General features: G+C 45.8%; 1 protein-coding gene across 1 annotated transcript in view; it reads right to left on the bottom strand.

The window, feature by feature from the left end:
- Nucleotides 1-3,093: 3,093 nt before the first annotated feature.
- The window catches only part of MYLK3 (myosin light chain kinase 3), a 34,542-nt gene continuing 20,577 nt past the window's right edge, over nt 3,094-17,058 (bottom strand). Inside the window, exons 9-13 of the mRNA XM_038557979.1 lie at nt 14,226-14,296; nt 7,504-7,632; nt 6,308-6,460; nt 5,223-5,355; nt 3,094-4,271 (exon numbers count right to left, since the gene is read on the bottom strand). Coding sequence (XP_038413907.1) covers nt 4,212-4,271; nt 5,223-5,355; nt 6,308-6,460; nt 7,504-7,632; nt 14,226-14,296 — 546 coding nt within the window. The 3' untranslated portion in view covers nt 3,094-4,211. The remainder of the gene's footprint in view (nt 4,272-5,222; nt 5,356-6,307; nt 6,461-7,503; nt 7,633-14,225; nt 14,297-17,058) is intronic.

The raw sequence follows: 17,058 nt of genomic DNA, 5'->3' as shown, positions 1-17,058 counted from the left end.
ATGCTTACTACCTAGTGAGTATGTTTCAGTACTATTGTAGAGATTTTGTGGAAGCTCTGTTCTTTAACACCTCATAGTATTTATTCATTTAACTGATTTGAAAAATTTATGAGAATTTTCAAATGTATAGAACAGTAAGGAGAACAGTATAATGAAACACTCTACCCAATAGTTAACAAAGATTGCTTAACTTACGCTTGCTTAACTGTATTCATTTTTTCCTGAAGTCATTTAACCTAGTCATGACCACATTACTATTATCATACCTCACAAAATTAAGAGTAATTCTATGTATTATTCTTTTTTTTTTTAATATTTTATTTATTTATTCATAGAGACAGAGAGAGAGGGGCGGGGGGTGGGGTGGGGGCAGAGGCACAGCCAGAGGTAGAAGCAGGCTCCATGCAGGGAGCCTGATGTGGGACTCGATCCAGGGTCCCCAGGATCACACCCCAGGCTGCAGGCGGCGCTAATCCGCTGCGCCACTGGGGCTGCCCTATTCTTTTTTTTAAGATTTATTTAGTTATTTGAGAGAGAACGTCTCAAGCCGACTCCATGCTGAGTGTGGAGCCTGACACAGGGCTCAATCCCAGGACCCTGAGATCATGACCTGGGCCAAAACCAAGAGTCCAATGCTTAGCTGACTGCATCACCCAGGCACCTCTGTAATTCTATGTATTATTAAATATAAAATTTAGAATTTATTTCCTTGAATGTCTCTAAAATATCTTTATTGTTAGTTCATATCAGCATCAAAACAAGGTCCCCACTTGACATCGTATTGCTAATTTTTAATTATAAAAGCAATACATACTCGTAAAAAAAAAAAAAAATTCAGGGCGGCCCGGTGGCTCAGCAGTTTAGCGTCGCCTTCAGCCCAGGGTGTGATCCTGGGGACCCGGGGTCGAGTCCCACGTCGAGCTCCCTGCAAGGAGCCTGCTTCTCCCTCTGCCTGTGTCTCTGCTTCTCTCTCTCTCTCGTGAATAAATAAAATCTTTAAAAAAAATTTCAAGTTAATCAGAAAGTTATAAAGTTAAAACTGGAATTCCCCTCTCCCCATCACCCACACTCCACACCCCATTGCTAAGTTTCTTGCATATCCTAGAAAATTTTAATTCATGTATAAGCATGTGTCCCTCCACAAATGGGATGATGACAAATATATGTTCTATAATTTTCCTGTAATAAAGATGGCTGTCAGCATATCTACATCTGTTTAATAGCTGCAAGGTATTTCCCTATATTGATGTGGCAAATTTTATTTAACAAAATTCTTACTAATAAGCATGTGAGATTGTTTTCATTCAGCTATTAGCAACAGTGCTACAGTAAACATTTTGCATAGATTTCTGTCCACTTGTTCAAGTATTGCTGAGAGATTTCTAGAAATGAAATTGCTGGGTGAAACTGTGGGTATGACTTTTTTTTGGATATATGCCCATCGAAAGTGGAAGAATTCCATTTTTCCCACAAGCATGACAATCTAACAGGTGAAAAAAGTGGGTCCTGACTGCTTTTTAGAGTTTCTCTGCCCAGCAGTTTCCAATGACTATTTATTCATTCAGATGGAGAATCCATTAGAAATAGTTGGTACCAGCACAGTTTTAATCTAAAAATACCAGCAAAGCAGAGAACTGAAAATATCTGTAAATTTAAAGCTTTAAAATTTCAGATAAGGGAGGCTAAAATCCCATTACCTCTCTCTTGTGTGGGCTTGACCTAAACAAAGCCCTTGAGGGGACTCTTGGTGTGAGGATTGGGGGGAGGATTAAAATCTGGCAGGCAAAGGATTCTCTCTATATCTGCCTCCCAATATAGAAGCCATTAACCACATGTGGCTATTAAGCACTATTAAGCAATGTGGTTAATGCAACTGTAGGACCGGATTCCTATTTTTATTTAAATTAAATGTAAAAATTGGAAACCCAATTATTAGAAAACATTTGAGGTGTTTCAAACAACTTGAATATATTTTTCCACAGTAAGTTTCCTGCAATCTAAATCTAAACAAGCATGTTGATGAAAATCTACTGTCTGAATTGAAATGTTTGTTTGTTTGTTTGTTTGTTTTAAGATTTTATTTATCTACTTGACAGATTTTGTGCACACACCAGCAGGGGGAGAAGTAGAGGGAGGGGTAGAAGCAGGCTCTCTGCTGAGCAGGGAGCCCCCTGCAGCACTCTCTCGAGGACCCAGGATCAGGACCTGAGCCAAGGCAGACTCAACTGAGTGAGCCACCCAAGCGCCCTGAATTGAAATGTTTAAGTGTAAAATACCAGATTTTGGAGATTTGTATGAAAAAAAATATATAAATTATCTCATTAATAGTTTTCATGTTGATTACCAATTGAAACAATGTTCTTGAACTTACTGTGTTAAATTATTGAAGTTAATTTTACCAGGTTTTTAAAGAGCTATTAGGAATCTTAAAATTGTGTATAAGGCTCATATAATATTTCTGTCAGTGCTGCTCTAGATCAACGTAGCTACATTTTTCTGGGGGAGAAGATCCACAGCATTCCCAAGAGCCTGAAGTCCCAAAGGAGGTAAGAATCACAGTACCTGACACAATTATAAGGTAACCCCTCTGGCTCCTTCTGGAGGCTTCGCTCATAAAAACCTTTTCAGAGAAGTAACTCACTTTAAAATAAGGCATTTTACCAAGTCACCATACTCTCCCACGAAGGGGAGGTTTTCAGCAGCCGTCTCCTCCGACGTCCATCCACTAGCTGGCCAGCTTGGAGCAAGGCCTAGATGTGGCGGTACTGAGAATCTTAGTTCCTAGCAAGGGTTAGCTTCCTGGAGAAAAGTTACAGTTTGGGAACTGTAGCAGCGGGATTCACCTCGCCACCTTCTGCCTCCCTCCCCACACCCGTGTCCTCTGCCAAAAAAAAGCAGGAGGAGGGGGTCTTTATTTGAACAAAAATCCTGAAAGGCTGTGAAACTATTGCATGGCTAATTAAAAACTGAAAGTAAAAAAAACCCAAAAAACTAAAAGTTTTAGTAGTTAAACTTAACTAAAAATAGTAGTTATACTATTAAGACTGCTGACTTGAGAAGTTCATGGGGATAGCACAAAAATCAGGTTAGAAGTGAGGAAATTAAAAGCATTCTTTACTTTCAAATAATGAAGTACTTCGTGTTATTCATTTTATAGGTCAGTTAACTGACAACATCAAAAGTGGTATATCCTTAATAAAGCAGTAGCAGAGCAGTTTATTGTCTCATGATGTATCATTGGCGTTTCTTTCAGCGGCACATCATTACACTTTTTTTTAAACATTTTTATTTATTTGTTCATGAGAGACAGAGAGAGAGGCAGAGACATAGGCAGAGGGAGAAGCAGGCTTCCTGCAGGAAGCCTGATGTGAGACTCAATCCTAGGACCTCGGGATCACGATCTGAGCTAACGGCAGACACTCAACCACTGAGCCACCCAGGCATCCCACATCATTACACTCTCTCTTTTCCATATTGCATATCAGTTCCAAACTTACTAGACCATAAATTCATAACCAGGGAAGGGAGATCAGGACCAAGACTACCAATGGCAGCACAGGGCCGATTAGGAGAAGGTGGATGTGTGTATAGATTTTAAAAGCACATTCAAAATGATCATTGTTCTGATTTAGCCATGAGAAGTGGTATATTTTGAAGTTTCAAAGAATATTAAAGGATGTGCGGCTTCATTCTCAAAAGGAAGCACAAGTTAAAACAAGTTTGGGGATCATTGCCCTAAATCCACATTGCTTTCCACAAGCACAGGGTAGTACAATAAGATGTCAGCTCACACTTGAGCAAATCCAAGTTCTAAGAATTCTTTGTGCTGGAGGGAATAACACTGAATGTCCCCGTGTAATAGTCTACTGAGTTCTTCAATCAGAATAAGTCTAGACTTTAAATTGGGCATATACGAAATAGAAGCTTTCCTACCTACCTAAAGCATGCCTATGCTTATCACCCAAAGCAGGTATACTTGAAAAGTAAACACCGCATTTCAACTTAGTATGATCTCAGAAGGCAGAAAAAATTTTGTAGGTCACTTTCCTTACAGCCACTTTTCATCCATGAGGAAGGCAACAGCCATAACCTTCCTTTACAAATAAGTGGAATCAATATTAGTACAAGACCGGATTATCAAAAACCTTGAGTCATCACTTCACCACCAGTCTCAATAACTTCTGGACCCACGGGAGCAGCAGAGTTGAGAATTAGGGACAAGTTGGAAATTTCCTTAGCCTGTTGGCAGCAGTCACCACGTAGAAATGTTTCTTGTTAAGGAGAGAAAAAAAGAAGAAAAAAATATACTTTTAGACCAATTGCTTTAAGAAGAAACAATAAAAGGACTTAAGCAAGTTTAGCCACTTGGGATTATTCAAAGATGAGGATCTAATGGAGAAAACAACTTTGTGGCAAAGTTCTAGTGGAATTGCCACACAACTTTGGGGCATCCTGGAGTGAGTATGAAGTGAGAGAATATGGTATCCTGTCCTTTTCACGTGAAAAATGGAGCCCACTGGAACACTGGTTTTCAAATTGTGGCTCACAGTCTACCAGTGGGTCATGAAGTCAAATTGGTGGGTCGTGACCAGCACTTTTTTGAATGAAAACAAATATCAATAGAATAGAAAATACCCGAGTGCATCGCACTCCATTTAGCAAAAGTTAGGGTATTTTTATTTCGTATGGATATGTATGTATACTGGATCTCTCTAGGTCAGGGCTTTTGTTTCTGTTTTTGTTTGTTTCTGTTTTTTAGTGAGGATCCGAGTTGATATCAAAATGTTGGAAAGCCACTTTCCTGGAGGACAGATGTTTCTGAGACAGATTTTATGTCCATGGTATCAAAGAGTTCTGTTTGTAAACAAAATTACAAAGCTTTAGAAACTTAGTATGGTTTTCCCAGCTCCTGTTTCTGAAACATGAAGGAATCAGACCTCAGGCTGCAGGCAGGAAGTTCCAAGCACTCCACTACTATTGTCGTTGAGAACATATGCTCAGACTTGAGTCTGTCATTACAAGTGTCCACCCAAGTATGAACTTTTATGCCAGTTGGTTTTGGTCAATGGCATTTCTAATCAAGAAAACAGGTTTTGACATAAGACATTTTTTTTTCCTCTAAATAATTTTTCTATTTAGAATGAAAATGTAAGTAAAAGCTACATTTCTTTCAAAGGACACATTAAAAAGACAAATGCCACCTTTCCTAGGAAAAAAGATACCTTCCATTTCCTCTGAGCCATGTATTTCTGCAGTAGTAATTGGGATTTGAGACGAACTTTGGATTTTGAAGCTTTGGCAGGCAAATTATTCAACCACTCATGTTTCAGGCACTGTGTGGCACTCATCCTGCAGCTGTGAAATCAAACAGAAGTTGGAACTTTTAGTTAGGGTTGCCTTTTCGGGTTGTCCAGAAGTTGGTTCAGCCGGGTAGGAAGCCTGAGTCAGTGGAACGGATTAATCATTCGGGCAGATCCACGCCACATACTGAAAAGGAACTCTTCGTATCTAAAATTCTCCTCCTTAGAAGTACAAGAACGAGATCAGCAAAATGCTCCCTGCCCTCTGTAGAGGGAATGTATCTCAGTGATTAATCACCTTCCCGGAGAGAGCTGGGGAATCAGGACAGGGAGTAGGAAGGCCAGCCGAGCCTGGAAATGCTCTTAAGAAAAGAACAAAACCTTGAAAGAACATGAGCCTTGAAAGAAGCTTGTCTCTCGTTCCAGAGAAAAATGTCAGTTTCATTCATCTAAATTAAAAATACGTTTCCTCCCATGACTTTTCACAATCAGAAAGAATGAGATAGTAAAGGCCAGGGAACTATGGGCTGTCTCAGAGCCCAGGCTCTTGGGCCTCACCCTGGGCCATTTGCAAGTATTTATGTCTGATGAGTACCAGAAAACTCCATGGTTCCACCCATGGCTTTGATACGGCTGCTGAAAACTAAATAGGCCTTCGTTATCAATAAATGAGGTTTTCTGGCCTTTATTCTGGGGAATAATATCTGCATATCTCAGCTTTTATTCAACATTAACCTATTAAAAGTGATAACTTGGTAATAGTACTAATTTATATACGTGGTCTTTTCTAAAACTCTATCAAGAGTTTATGCTCCTAAATTGTTTATTTAACAGTTGATTTCTTTCATCTCTCTTCCTGTTAATTTTTTTGCTCCAAAGAGGTAGCAGACTAAGAAATCTTGGACACAACTGGTCCAGAGGAAGCCCAGCACCAGCCCGCTCTTGACAGCACCCAGATGGGCGGTTACCATCAAAATGGTTTGCGCCTGATGAGCAACGAAGGGTACCTCTTCTCTTTGACGAGCAGGCGGGAAACAAAGTCCTTGGCCTCCTCCGACAGCCCTTCAAAGGTGTCAGCATCAAAATCCCAGCTACAGTTCACAATAAAATTCATGGTCTCTGCATCTGTTTCCCCTAGAAACGGGGACAAACCGCTGAGTCTACAGAAGAGGGAGAGGACCGTCAGTGCGCAGAGCCGCATCTGCCGACACGCAGCAATGGGAGAGAGGTCTTCCCAAGGTCAAGCAGCATTAACCAGAACCAAGAGGGTTCAAAAGAAAAGCACCCCCCGGAGATAGTCCAGAGGGTTCTGCTAGGGGAGGAGGTGGCAGGACTGAAAATTTGGAGGCATGAAGAGTGTCTGGATAAACCCCCAGTTGTGCTCACCTACTTGGCTTTTAGCCTGAAGTGGAGGATAAATTGAGACCCAGTCCAGACTGTCCATTTATCAGGTACATCCTGACTTACACATACCCTTCAAGTCTCTGAGACAGCCTGGCTAGCTTCACCCCAGCCCAAGCCACAGGACCAAAGGAAAACTGGTGCATTAGCCTGTCTGGAGTGAGCGCAGAGAGACAGGACTCTACCTGCTGCCTTGGGCCTCAAACTTCCCCCTCCAGAGGCAGCACACACGTATGGGGGTGTGGCCCGGGAGCAAAGTACATGCCTTGACGGGGCCTCTGAGGCAAAGCCAAGGGAGGCCACACATCTCCCCTTGGGGCACCCCAACTCTGCTTCCTCGGTCCGGAGAAAGCAGGGGGCACGGGGCAGGGGGGACAGCTTAGTAGAAGATGCCCCAGCCGGCGTCCTGCCCGACCCACCCTCCCCGTCCTGCCCCACCTGTGCCGCAGCACCTGCAGGCCCACCCAGAAGTTTCAGGGAACCAGTGCCCCCCGGAATCAGCTCAGCGACCGCTAAGAGTTGGTGTGTAAATGCCCTAAGTCCTGCCCCTGCTCAGATAGAATGATGGAGGGGCTGCTCCTCAGTGGGTCCCAGACGTCCCCGGCAGGATGAACTCCAGGTGCCCACAGGATGACTCAGCAGCCGTGCTTTACTGGGGTCTTCCTCCGTCTCGTGTCCCTAATCCTCTGCCGGGAACATCTCTCAAATAAGACTCGCACTCAAACCTTTGCTGCTCCTAAGGAGACCCAAGCCAAGACCGCCGGCCCCGGACCCCTTGGGAGCCAGGCTCCCGGGCACTCACAGCATGTAGGTAATGACCCCCACGCTCCACATGTCCGTCGGGAAGGACACAAATTCATAGTTGACAACTTCCGGGGCCAGGAACTCTGGAGTGCCGAAGTTCACCTTCAGCTTTTCCCGAGGCTTGTACCTGGGGAAGAAAGGGTCCAGAGGACCGTGGGCCGAGCCCCAAGAGACGGTGTAGAGGCTGGGACGACTTCAGGCAGGAGCCCGACGTTCCCAGACTCCTGTCCGCCGCATTGGCTGGACCTCGCCTCCCACCACACCACCCAGTGCTTTCCTGGGTCATCATACCCCCCGGCCCCAACTCTAGACATTCCTGAGTCCCTGGGGAGAATCAGAAAAGCACGGTCCTCTTCCTCCAAGCAATTACAGTGTGAAAAGGAGAGACGATCAGCATGTCTCCTTGAGCTTGCCGCCGCGTGAACAAGCGCAGACACGCTGACAGCAGCTGTCCGTGGAGGGCTGCCCTCGTGGCACGAGTGTTTGGTGAGTACTAGAAAAAGTAACCATGCAACTATGATGACCACTCCTCATCGGGAAAGCACAGATGAAAACCACAAAGACGTACACTGCACATCGTGACTGCTATAAAACAACCAACCAAACAAAAGAACAGAAAGTAGCAAGAGTCGGCTAGGATGTGGAGAATTGGAACTCTGGCCAGTGGGAATGTAACGTGGTGCCATCACTATGGAGAACAGTGTGGCAGGGCCTCAAAAAAATTAAAAATAGGACTACCACGTGATCCAGCAATCCCGCGTCTGGTGTATATCCAAAAGAATTGAGAGCAGAATCTTGAGGAGATATTTATACACCCACGTTCACGGCACTATTCACAGTAGCCAGATGGAGGAAGTAACTCAAGGAAGTGTCTATCGATGGATGATCGCACAAGTAAAACGTGGTAGATACATCCCGTGGACTATTGCCCAGCCCTACACGGGGCAGTTCTGGCACACGCCGTCATTTGGGTGAGCCCCCGGGGCCTTATGCTGAGCAAAAGAAGTCAGCAGCAAAGAGACAAATACTGTATGGTTCCACTTTGATAAGGTACAAAGACAGAGACAGAGGGTAGAAGGATGATTTCCAGGGGCTGGAGGCAGGAGGAAACTGAGCGGTTACTGTTTAATAGGTACAGAATTTCATTTTGCAGGATGAAAAGAGTTCTGGAGATTGGTTGCACAACAATGAATTCATTTAAAAATGGTCGAGATGGTAAGTTTTATGTGTATTTTACACAATTACAAAAAGAAAGAGAATTAGAAAAAAGGTTCTAGACAGCACGATTAATAAAGGCTAGAAAGAGAACTAATGGCTGAGTGAGAAAGGGGGTGGTCAAAGGTGGTTTTTAGAACTTCTAGACTTTTAGAAAGCCTTTAGCTAAAATTTAATGGGCAACGACCAAGATGTCCTTTGGTAGGTGAGTGGATAAATAAGCTGTGGTATATCCAGACAATGGAATAATATTTAATGCTAAAAAGAAATGAATTGGGGATCCCTGGGTTGCTCAGCGGTTTAGCGCCGGCCTTTAGCCCAGGGCGCGATCCTGGAGTCCCAGGATCTTGTCCCGCGTTGGGCTCCCGGCATGGAGCCTGCTTCTCCCTCCTCCTGTGTCTCTGCCTCTCTCTGTCTCTCATGAATAAATAAATAAAATCTTAAAAAATAAAATAAAATAAAAAGAATTATCAAGCTATGAAAAGACATAGAGGAAACAAGTCCACAGTACTAAGTGAAAGAAGCCAGCCTGGGTGGGCTGCATACTGTAATGGTTCCAACTACATGTCGGTCCAGAAAAGGCAAAGCCATGGAGACCTAAAAAGATCAGCAGTTGCCAGGGGTTGGAGTGGGAAGAGCAAAGGAGAGATACACGGGGCGAAAAGAGGATTTGTAGGACTTAAAAATACTCTGTACGGCACCATCGATGAACACCCGTCATGATACTTTTGTCCAAACCCATAGAGTGTCCAACACCAAGAGCGAACGGTAAAGTATGGACTTCCGAGTGATAGTGTCAGCGTAGGTTCATCAATGGTGACAAATATAACCCTGGTCAGGGAGGCATGACAGGGGGCAAGGGGCACATGGAAAATCTCTGTACCTTCCCCTCAATTTCACTGTGAACCTAAGATGGCTCTAAAAAAAAATAGTAAAGTATTAATTTATAAAATGTAATGGGCACTTTTGATTGGCCAGGCTAAAAGTTTTACATATATAATCTCTTCTCGTTCTCACAACAGCCCCATGAAGTCTGTAAGATTACTGTCCCCATCTTGCAGATACGGCAATTGAGAATAAAATGAATATTTTGCCAATGTGCCCTGCTTCCCTTAAACCAAGGAGGCGACTGGTCAAAGAGTTTTCTCTTCGAAATTTGCCGAGAGCCAGGTCAATGCAGCCCTCGGGCAACACGGCCCATATTCTCCCAGTGGAAGAGCTGCAAGGGTCGTCTTGGTGGCCTTACGTGGGGAGCAGGGGGCGGGAGGAGAGCGGGAACCCTCTGGCAACACGCCGCTGCCCTCTGACCACTGACCCAGGGCCAAGGAGCAGAGCTGAGAGGGACAGCTCGCCCCAGAGCACGCAGCCTGCGAGGCCCTGACGCGTCCTAGGGAAGCCGCAACGTCCTGCAGCACCTCGGGGCCGAGGATAAGAAGAGGGCGAAACAGTATTTGATTCATCATGTGGGGAAAAACCTTTGTTAAATAAATGGATGCAGAGGCCTTGATGAAGATCTTCATTTGGGTTTTGTTGTAAAATAGTGTGTTGTTTTCTTTTGAAAAGGTGCAAAATATCTATCACTACTGACAGGACGTTAATGTTTGGGAAGAAATGAAAACTGGTTTGTTTTGAATACGAGCGCGGATACGCACGTTCCAGCAAATGTGTCTGCAGCTGTGAGGTGGGCAGGGCTTTGTGATATAAATGTACGTTTTCAGGGTATACTCTCACTTCTAAAATGCATGTTTTGTTTCACAACTAAAGATCTGAAGCTTCTCCATCCCCTGTAAATGAAGAAAAAAGAGAAGACCCAGGCTCTCAGCCCCTGGAAGGCACATTTGCGGGCCTGGGCGGTGTTTCCCTGCTTCGTCCTGCCCCACAGGCGCATCCTGATCCGGGACTGCAGCTCATTGCACCTGCGGCAGCATATGTTGCCCTCCCGTGGACGCTGGGCTTGGCCGCCAGGGCTGTGTGGGGAGCGACAGTGGGCCCAGCCCAGCCTGCGCTGTCGCTCCCCTGCCATCACCATGAGGAGAGGACGCGCGTAGCAGACCTGTCCTCACTGACCCGCATCTTGGATCCAAGCCCACGTCAGCTCAGTGAATGGGAACCAGTGATTCCCAACCAGTGGCACTTGGGTAAATATGGAACAACCAGCTGTCTGATTAGAGCCTGACTGGCAGCAGGGGCCACTCTCAGTGGTGTAAATACTGATTTCACCACGGCTCATTTCAAACCCCCATCATGACGCCACTGAACGCGGAGTCGGGAAGAGATGTGCCCACAGGCGCACCGTTCCACGGCCTTCCGCTGTACGGGTACGACAGGCGCAGGTAACTCCAGGAGCAAAAGTAGCAGCAAGGATTTTAACATTTGAAAATGTGATCTTTGTTTTTATTTTATTTTTATTTATTTATTTATTTTTATTATTATTATTTTTATTTTATTTTTTAAAAGATTTTATTTATTCATGAGAGACACAGAGAGAGGCAGAGACACAGGCAGAGGGAGAAACGGGCTGCCCACGGGAGCCCAATGTGGGACCCGATCCCGGGTCCCCAGGATCACGCCCTGAGCCGAAGGCAGGTGCTCAACCGCTGAGCCACCAGGCTGCCTCTGATCTTTGTTTTTAATATAATTTCTTTAATTGTAAGTTTATACAATTTTAATTTTTAATCAGTGGTGTGTTTTGACAACTGTTTACAAGGCTGCCTATCATGAGCGGCTATGAGGTGGGTCCAGCATACCAGTCCCCCAGCTGGGTCGCAGAAGTGGAGATGAGAATAGATGACTGTCTTGAGCCTCTGCCATCTGGGGTGGTTCGTTACACAGCAGTACTGTGGCAGGACCCAACCCCACAGCTCTGCCAAAATAGCCACCGAGATCCCGACTCCAAATTCCTAGCATAAGGCCCTCTGTGATCATAGGGTCACATACGGGGTTGCAGCCCCACAGCAACGGCGTGGGCACCTCCTCGACCTGCCAAAGGATCTGATGAAATGGGGCTTGGATTCCAATCTGAGCACCCGACTGGCAGTCAGGAAGCACAACCCTGCACCCCAAATTCTGGAGACCAATCTCAAAGAAGATCCTTCCCATTCCAGCCCCATCCTTGACCCTTGACATGTCCCTATTTAGACCCACGATGGCTCTCACTGCCCCACCCGGTGTGGTGCTGGTCCCTCTTGCTGGAGGTCAGGGCCCCTGAAGACCTGCAGTTCTCCCGTGTGACTGGAGGCCCTACACCCACTGCAAGTCTCCGCTGCTCCTAATCGCTGCACCCAGAAATACGCCTTCGCTTTCTACAGTGTGTATTATAGGGCGCAGCTGGCTTTTTCCTCCCTCTTTACATTTAATTCTTCGGGGTATAAAACAGGCTCTCCAACCCTCCCCACCCCCCGCACATTCCCCCAAGAGTCTTCCTCTCTGATTGCCTCATGCTCCCCAGGGAGCAGACCGATGTGGCAAATCCCACTTTGCCAAATGATCCTTCTGCCAAGGCCAGTCTGCCAGGCTGCTGCGGATGTTTCTGATGTTTTCCTTTTACCTCCCGGCTGCAGCCCCAGCAGGCAGCCCGCCCGCGGGATGGGCTCCTGAGCAACCCAAGTGCCACCTGCACCTGCACCTGCCTGGCCGCGGACCGTGGGCGGCCTTCCCGCCGATGCGGTTCCCGCGCTTGTTTTCTGCCCCGGGCCCATCGGCAAAATCACTGCCACTAACGCCTGTGACCAGGTGAGCAAATTCAGGAGAGTCGGGGGTGGACCTTGACCGCGCGGCCCCTCTCACGCCCCAGGTCACACTGCGCGGCCCGGGGCAACGTCCGGCTCCCTGTTAGCCCCCCTTCTCCCCGCGCCCTCTTCCCTCAATCCCCCCCAGAGCCTGCATCCCCTAGGACACCCCCTCCCCGCTCCCGTCCCGCCCCCCAGTCTGCCCCCCTAGGCTGCTGGGTCCTCCTTCCCAGACTCCAAGCCCCCGCTGCTAACTCTGCCTGAATCCGGTTTGTCACTGTACATGCTCCTCTGGCGATTGGACATCTGGGGTGGGGGCGCTCCACATGCCCTGGGGAGGCTGCGCATTCAGGGGGAACAGAATTGCCCGCTGCCTGAACGTTGCCCCCTGGAAGGGCGGAGAAGTCTGGGCTGGGGCCCCGGTGGCTCAGCGGGGGAGCATCTGCCTTGGGCTCAGGGCATGACCCCGGGTCCCCACGGGGAGCCTGCTTCTCCCTCTGCCTCTGCCTCTCTCTCTGTCTCACAAATAAGTAAATAAAAACTTTAAAAAAATAGTCTTAGCCGTTACAGGGCTTTGTGGCCCTCCAGAGGTGCAGGCACATAGGACTTCAGCTGCATGTAGGACACAGGACAGACACAAAGGACCTCTGCGGCATTAAGCTTCATGGGGAGGGGCCCGCGGTGAGGGGAGAAATGTCCACAAAGGCTCTTTGGAAAGTGATAACAGAGACCTCGTTCTAGCATATAGGACATGCAAGTGTAGAGGATGTGGCCAAACCTTATAAGACATTATTTAGGAAAACATTAAGCAATTTTTTACATTATGGATTGAATGTGATTTTGAAGCATTTGGGTTGGGGGGTTTGGTATTGTTCCTGAAAAACCAGCCACTGGGTGATGGGGACCCTGAAGTTCAGTAGGGTTATATACACTTCCCTCTGCCATTACTCTCATGACCTCACCTTTGGCCTCCCATCCTTAATGTGGGCATTGGAAATGCATCTTTTACCCCTACAAAGAGGTAAGTACATTTACCACTTCACCCCATGGGAGAGGGACCCAGGAAGACGCTCTGTGGTTTTGATTACTGTTTCTGGGAGGCAGGTCTGGACACCAGAGGCTGAGTGGCTTTGTCTCCCTGGGACAAGGTTTTGCTTTCTTCCCCTTGTGGATGGAGTGGAGGACACCATTAGTCTTATAAGGCGACAAAGACAACTTCTTTGGGGAAAATGACCACCAGGGCGACAGAAAATTTGAAGAGCAGAAAATTCAGCTGTACCTAGAAAATATGTGATTCTCAGAGAAATGTCATTCTCGGTGGAAACAGAATTCTGGAGAAAGCCTGGAGGATGGACATACAACTACCCCTGTTTGTAGACTGTTGCTATAAGGCAGAAGTCCTTGCTTCTCCTTGACAGGCTGTGGGATTAATTGTATTTCAAACCTCGTCTGAGCAGGGAGGATGTGACAGTTCAAAGAGCACCACTGCATGGGCATCCTCAGACCCAGTCTGTCCCCACCGCAGCCCTGGAGCCAGGGTGTGCCGAGCTATGTGACATCTAGCACCGTCCCTGCCCCTGGAAGCCTGCAGAGTCTGCAGCGTGAAGCCACCCCAGTCCCCAGGGTCCTCTGAGGCCTGTTTGCATACGCAAAGGCTACCAGCCGCTCCGTGACAGAGCGTCCTGTGTCAGTCGCAAACCCAAGGATTGGCACATCCAAGACAGTCACAAGGAGTCCCCGAGGAGTTTTGTCAAAGTGCCAGATACAATTCTCTTACCTTCTGGCCAGCCCGAAGTCAATGATCTTAATTTGATGTCCTGTCTGATTGACACACAGTATGTTCTCCGGCTGGGAAAGAGAGAGACATGTGCTTAGCTCAACCGGCAGCCAAGGTGTGCACCTGCCACACTTCTGTCAATAGGCCGCAGTTTCCCAGCCTCCAGGAGAGCCAAGGGGACAGGACAGTCCTACAGGGATATGTAGATCGTAAACGGGAGGAAGGGGGGCTTGAGACAACAGGGAGTGGCATGGCTTGTAGAGAATGGGGGCACTTCTGGCCTGTGTAAAGCAGCTCCAGCCAGTGGTCACCACACGGAATGCAGGCCCGGTTGTTCGAGAGAAGCCAGACTACAGATTTTTATGTAAAATTCCATGCTTTTAAATATTGACAACCAAATGTAAACATACGTCCCATGTGCAGGAGTCAAACAGAACATCCCTGTGATGTAGACTTGGCCCACAAGCTTCTTGTTGGAGACTGTCGGCTCGGGGTCATGGTTCTGAAAGTCGGCTGTGCATTAGAATGATCAGGGGAGCTCTAAGGTCCTGATGTCCAGGCCCAACCCTGACCCATGACAGCAGAATCTCGGGGGTGGGAACCAATGCTGCAGGAATCTGGTCAGGAGATCAGAGCTCTCAATGTCAATCCCCCATTTTGTGATGACAGCGGTGACCCAAGGGATGGAGGTGGTGGTCCTGACACGCTTCTCCTCTAAGTTCTTCAGATTAGCTTGGACGCCTGGGGGGAGCCTGGCACGATGCTTGCTTCTCGAGCCAAACAAATTTGGATGGGGTTGGGGTGGATGCACATGGAGGGTTTATGGTAGAAAAGCCTTGGAGACCGAGGCCTAGCGCCCGAGGTCTAGGGGTCTATTATCTGCATCCGTGGCCCTGGGCCAGTCCCTTCTCTTTCCTCAGTATCTCCACCTGTGCAATGGGAGTAATAACGACTTCCTGCCTTCCTCCTGGGAGGGTATAAGGATCGAGTCACACATATGCTGCTAAATACTGTACAGCTTTCAAAGCAAATGTCAGTACTATTCTCCCAACAGGAGGCTTTATTGTTATTTATGTTATAATGGAGTCATCCAGCTCCTCAGGTAAGAGCAGGAGAATGGGGATTCGAAGTCTCCATATCTTCTCTCTAAGGTCTAGAGCAACACTGTCCCATGGAAATATAATGTGAACTATATCTATAATTAAAAATTTTCTAGCAGCTACAGTAAAACGGTAAAAAGGAATGAAAAAAAAGAAATAAATGAACTTAATTTTTATAATAGCATTATTGAAAATAAATAATAAATAATATAATATTCATTTTAAAGTATATAATTCTGTGGATTTTATTTATTTTTTAATTTTGTGGATTTTAATATATTCACAGTTATGTAATGATCATCACTATCTAATTTTAGAACATTTTTCAGTCACTCTCCATCCTTTCCCTAAATCTTGTAACCAATAATGTATTTTCTGTCTCTTTCAATTTACCTGTTCTGGTCATTTCATATAAATGAATCCTACAAATGCCAGCCTTTTGCATCTGCCTTCTTTAATTTAGCATAATATCCTTAGGGTTTATCTATATTGTACTATGTATCAGTACCTCCCTCATTCCTTTTCACAGCTGAAAATTATTCCATTGTATGGATATACCATCTTTGTGCACCTATTCATCTGTTAGTGAATATTCAGGTTGTTTTCACTTTGGAGCTATTATGCACAATGCTGCTAAGAACACTTACGTACAAGTTTTAGTGTTGACTTATGTTTTCAATTCTCTTGAGTACATACTTAGAGGTTAAATCACTGGGTCATGAGGTAAGTCTGCATTTAACATTTTAGGATCTGGGGATTCCTGGGTGGCTCAGCGGTTTAGCGCCTGCCTTTGGCCCAGGGCGCGATCCTGGAGTCCCGGGATTGAGTCCTCCCTGCATGGAGCCTGCTTCCCCCTCTGCCTGTGTCTCTGCCCCTCTCTGTGTCTCTCATGAATAAATAAATAAAAATCTTTAAAAAAAAGATTAAAAAAAATAAAGTGGGTGCTCAATTTTACAATCCCATCAGCAATGTATGAGTTCCAGTTTTATTTTTTGAAGATTTTATTTATTCATGAGAGACACACAGAGAGAGGCAGAGACAGACAGAGGAAGAAGCAGGCTCCCTGCAGGGAGCCCGAAGCTGGACTCGATCCCAGGACCCTGGGGTCACACCCTGGGCCAAAGGCAGATGCTCAACTGCTGAGCCCCTCAGGTGTCCCCGTCATTTTTATTTATTTTAACTTTGTCTAATGCGTGTGAAATAGTATCTCACTGCAGTTTTTATTTGCATTTCTCCAATGACTAATGATGTTGCTAATCTTTTCATATGCTTATTGCCCATTTGTATATCTTTATTGGATAAATGTCTTTTCAAATCCTTCGCCTATTCAAAAATTTGTCTTTCAATTTTTGAGTTGTAAGATTTCTTTACATATTATAGACATAAGTCCCTTATCAGATATATTGTTTGGAAATATTTCTCCCATCCTATGGGCTATCATTTCATTTTCACAATGATATCCTTTGAAGCCTAAAGGTTTTTAATTTTGATAAAGTCTAATTTATCTATTTTTCTTTTCTAGCTTTTGCTTTGAGTCATGCCCAAGAAATCATTGCCTAGTAATCCAAGGTCACAAAGATTTACTCCTATGTTTTCTTCTAAGAATTTTATAATTTTAGGTCTTACATTTAAGTCTACACTCCATTTCGAGTTAATTTTTGGTTATAGTATGAGTATATGCTTTTGCATGTGGGTATCAAGCTTGGTGTCCATTGAAAAGATTATTCTCTCTT

The sequence above is a fragment of the Canis lupus genome, chromosome 15, assembly GCF_011100685.1.
Source record: "Canis lupus familiaris isolate Mischka breed German Shepherd chromosome 15, alternate assembly UU_Cfam_GSD_1.0, whole genome shotgun sequence".
Lineage (NCBI taxonomy): Eukaryota > Metazoa > Chordata > Mammalia > Carnivora > Canidae > Canis > Canis lupus.
This window is presented reverse-complemented; position numbering and strand designations above follow the sequence as displayed.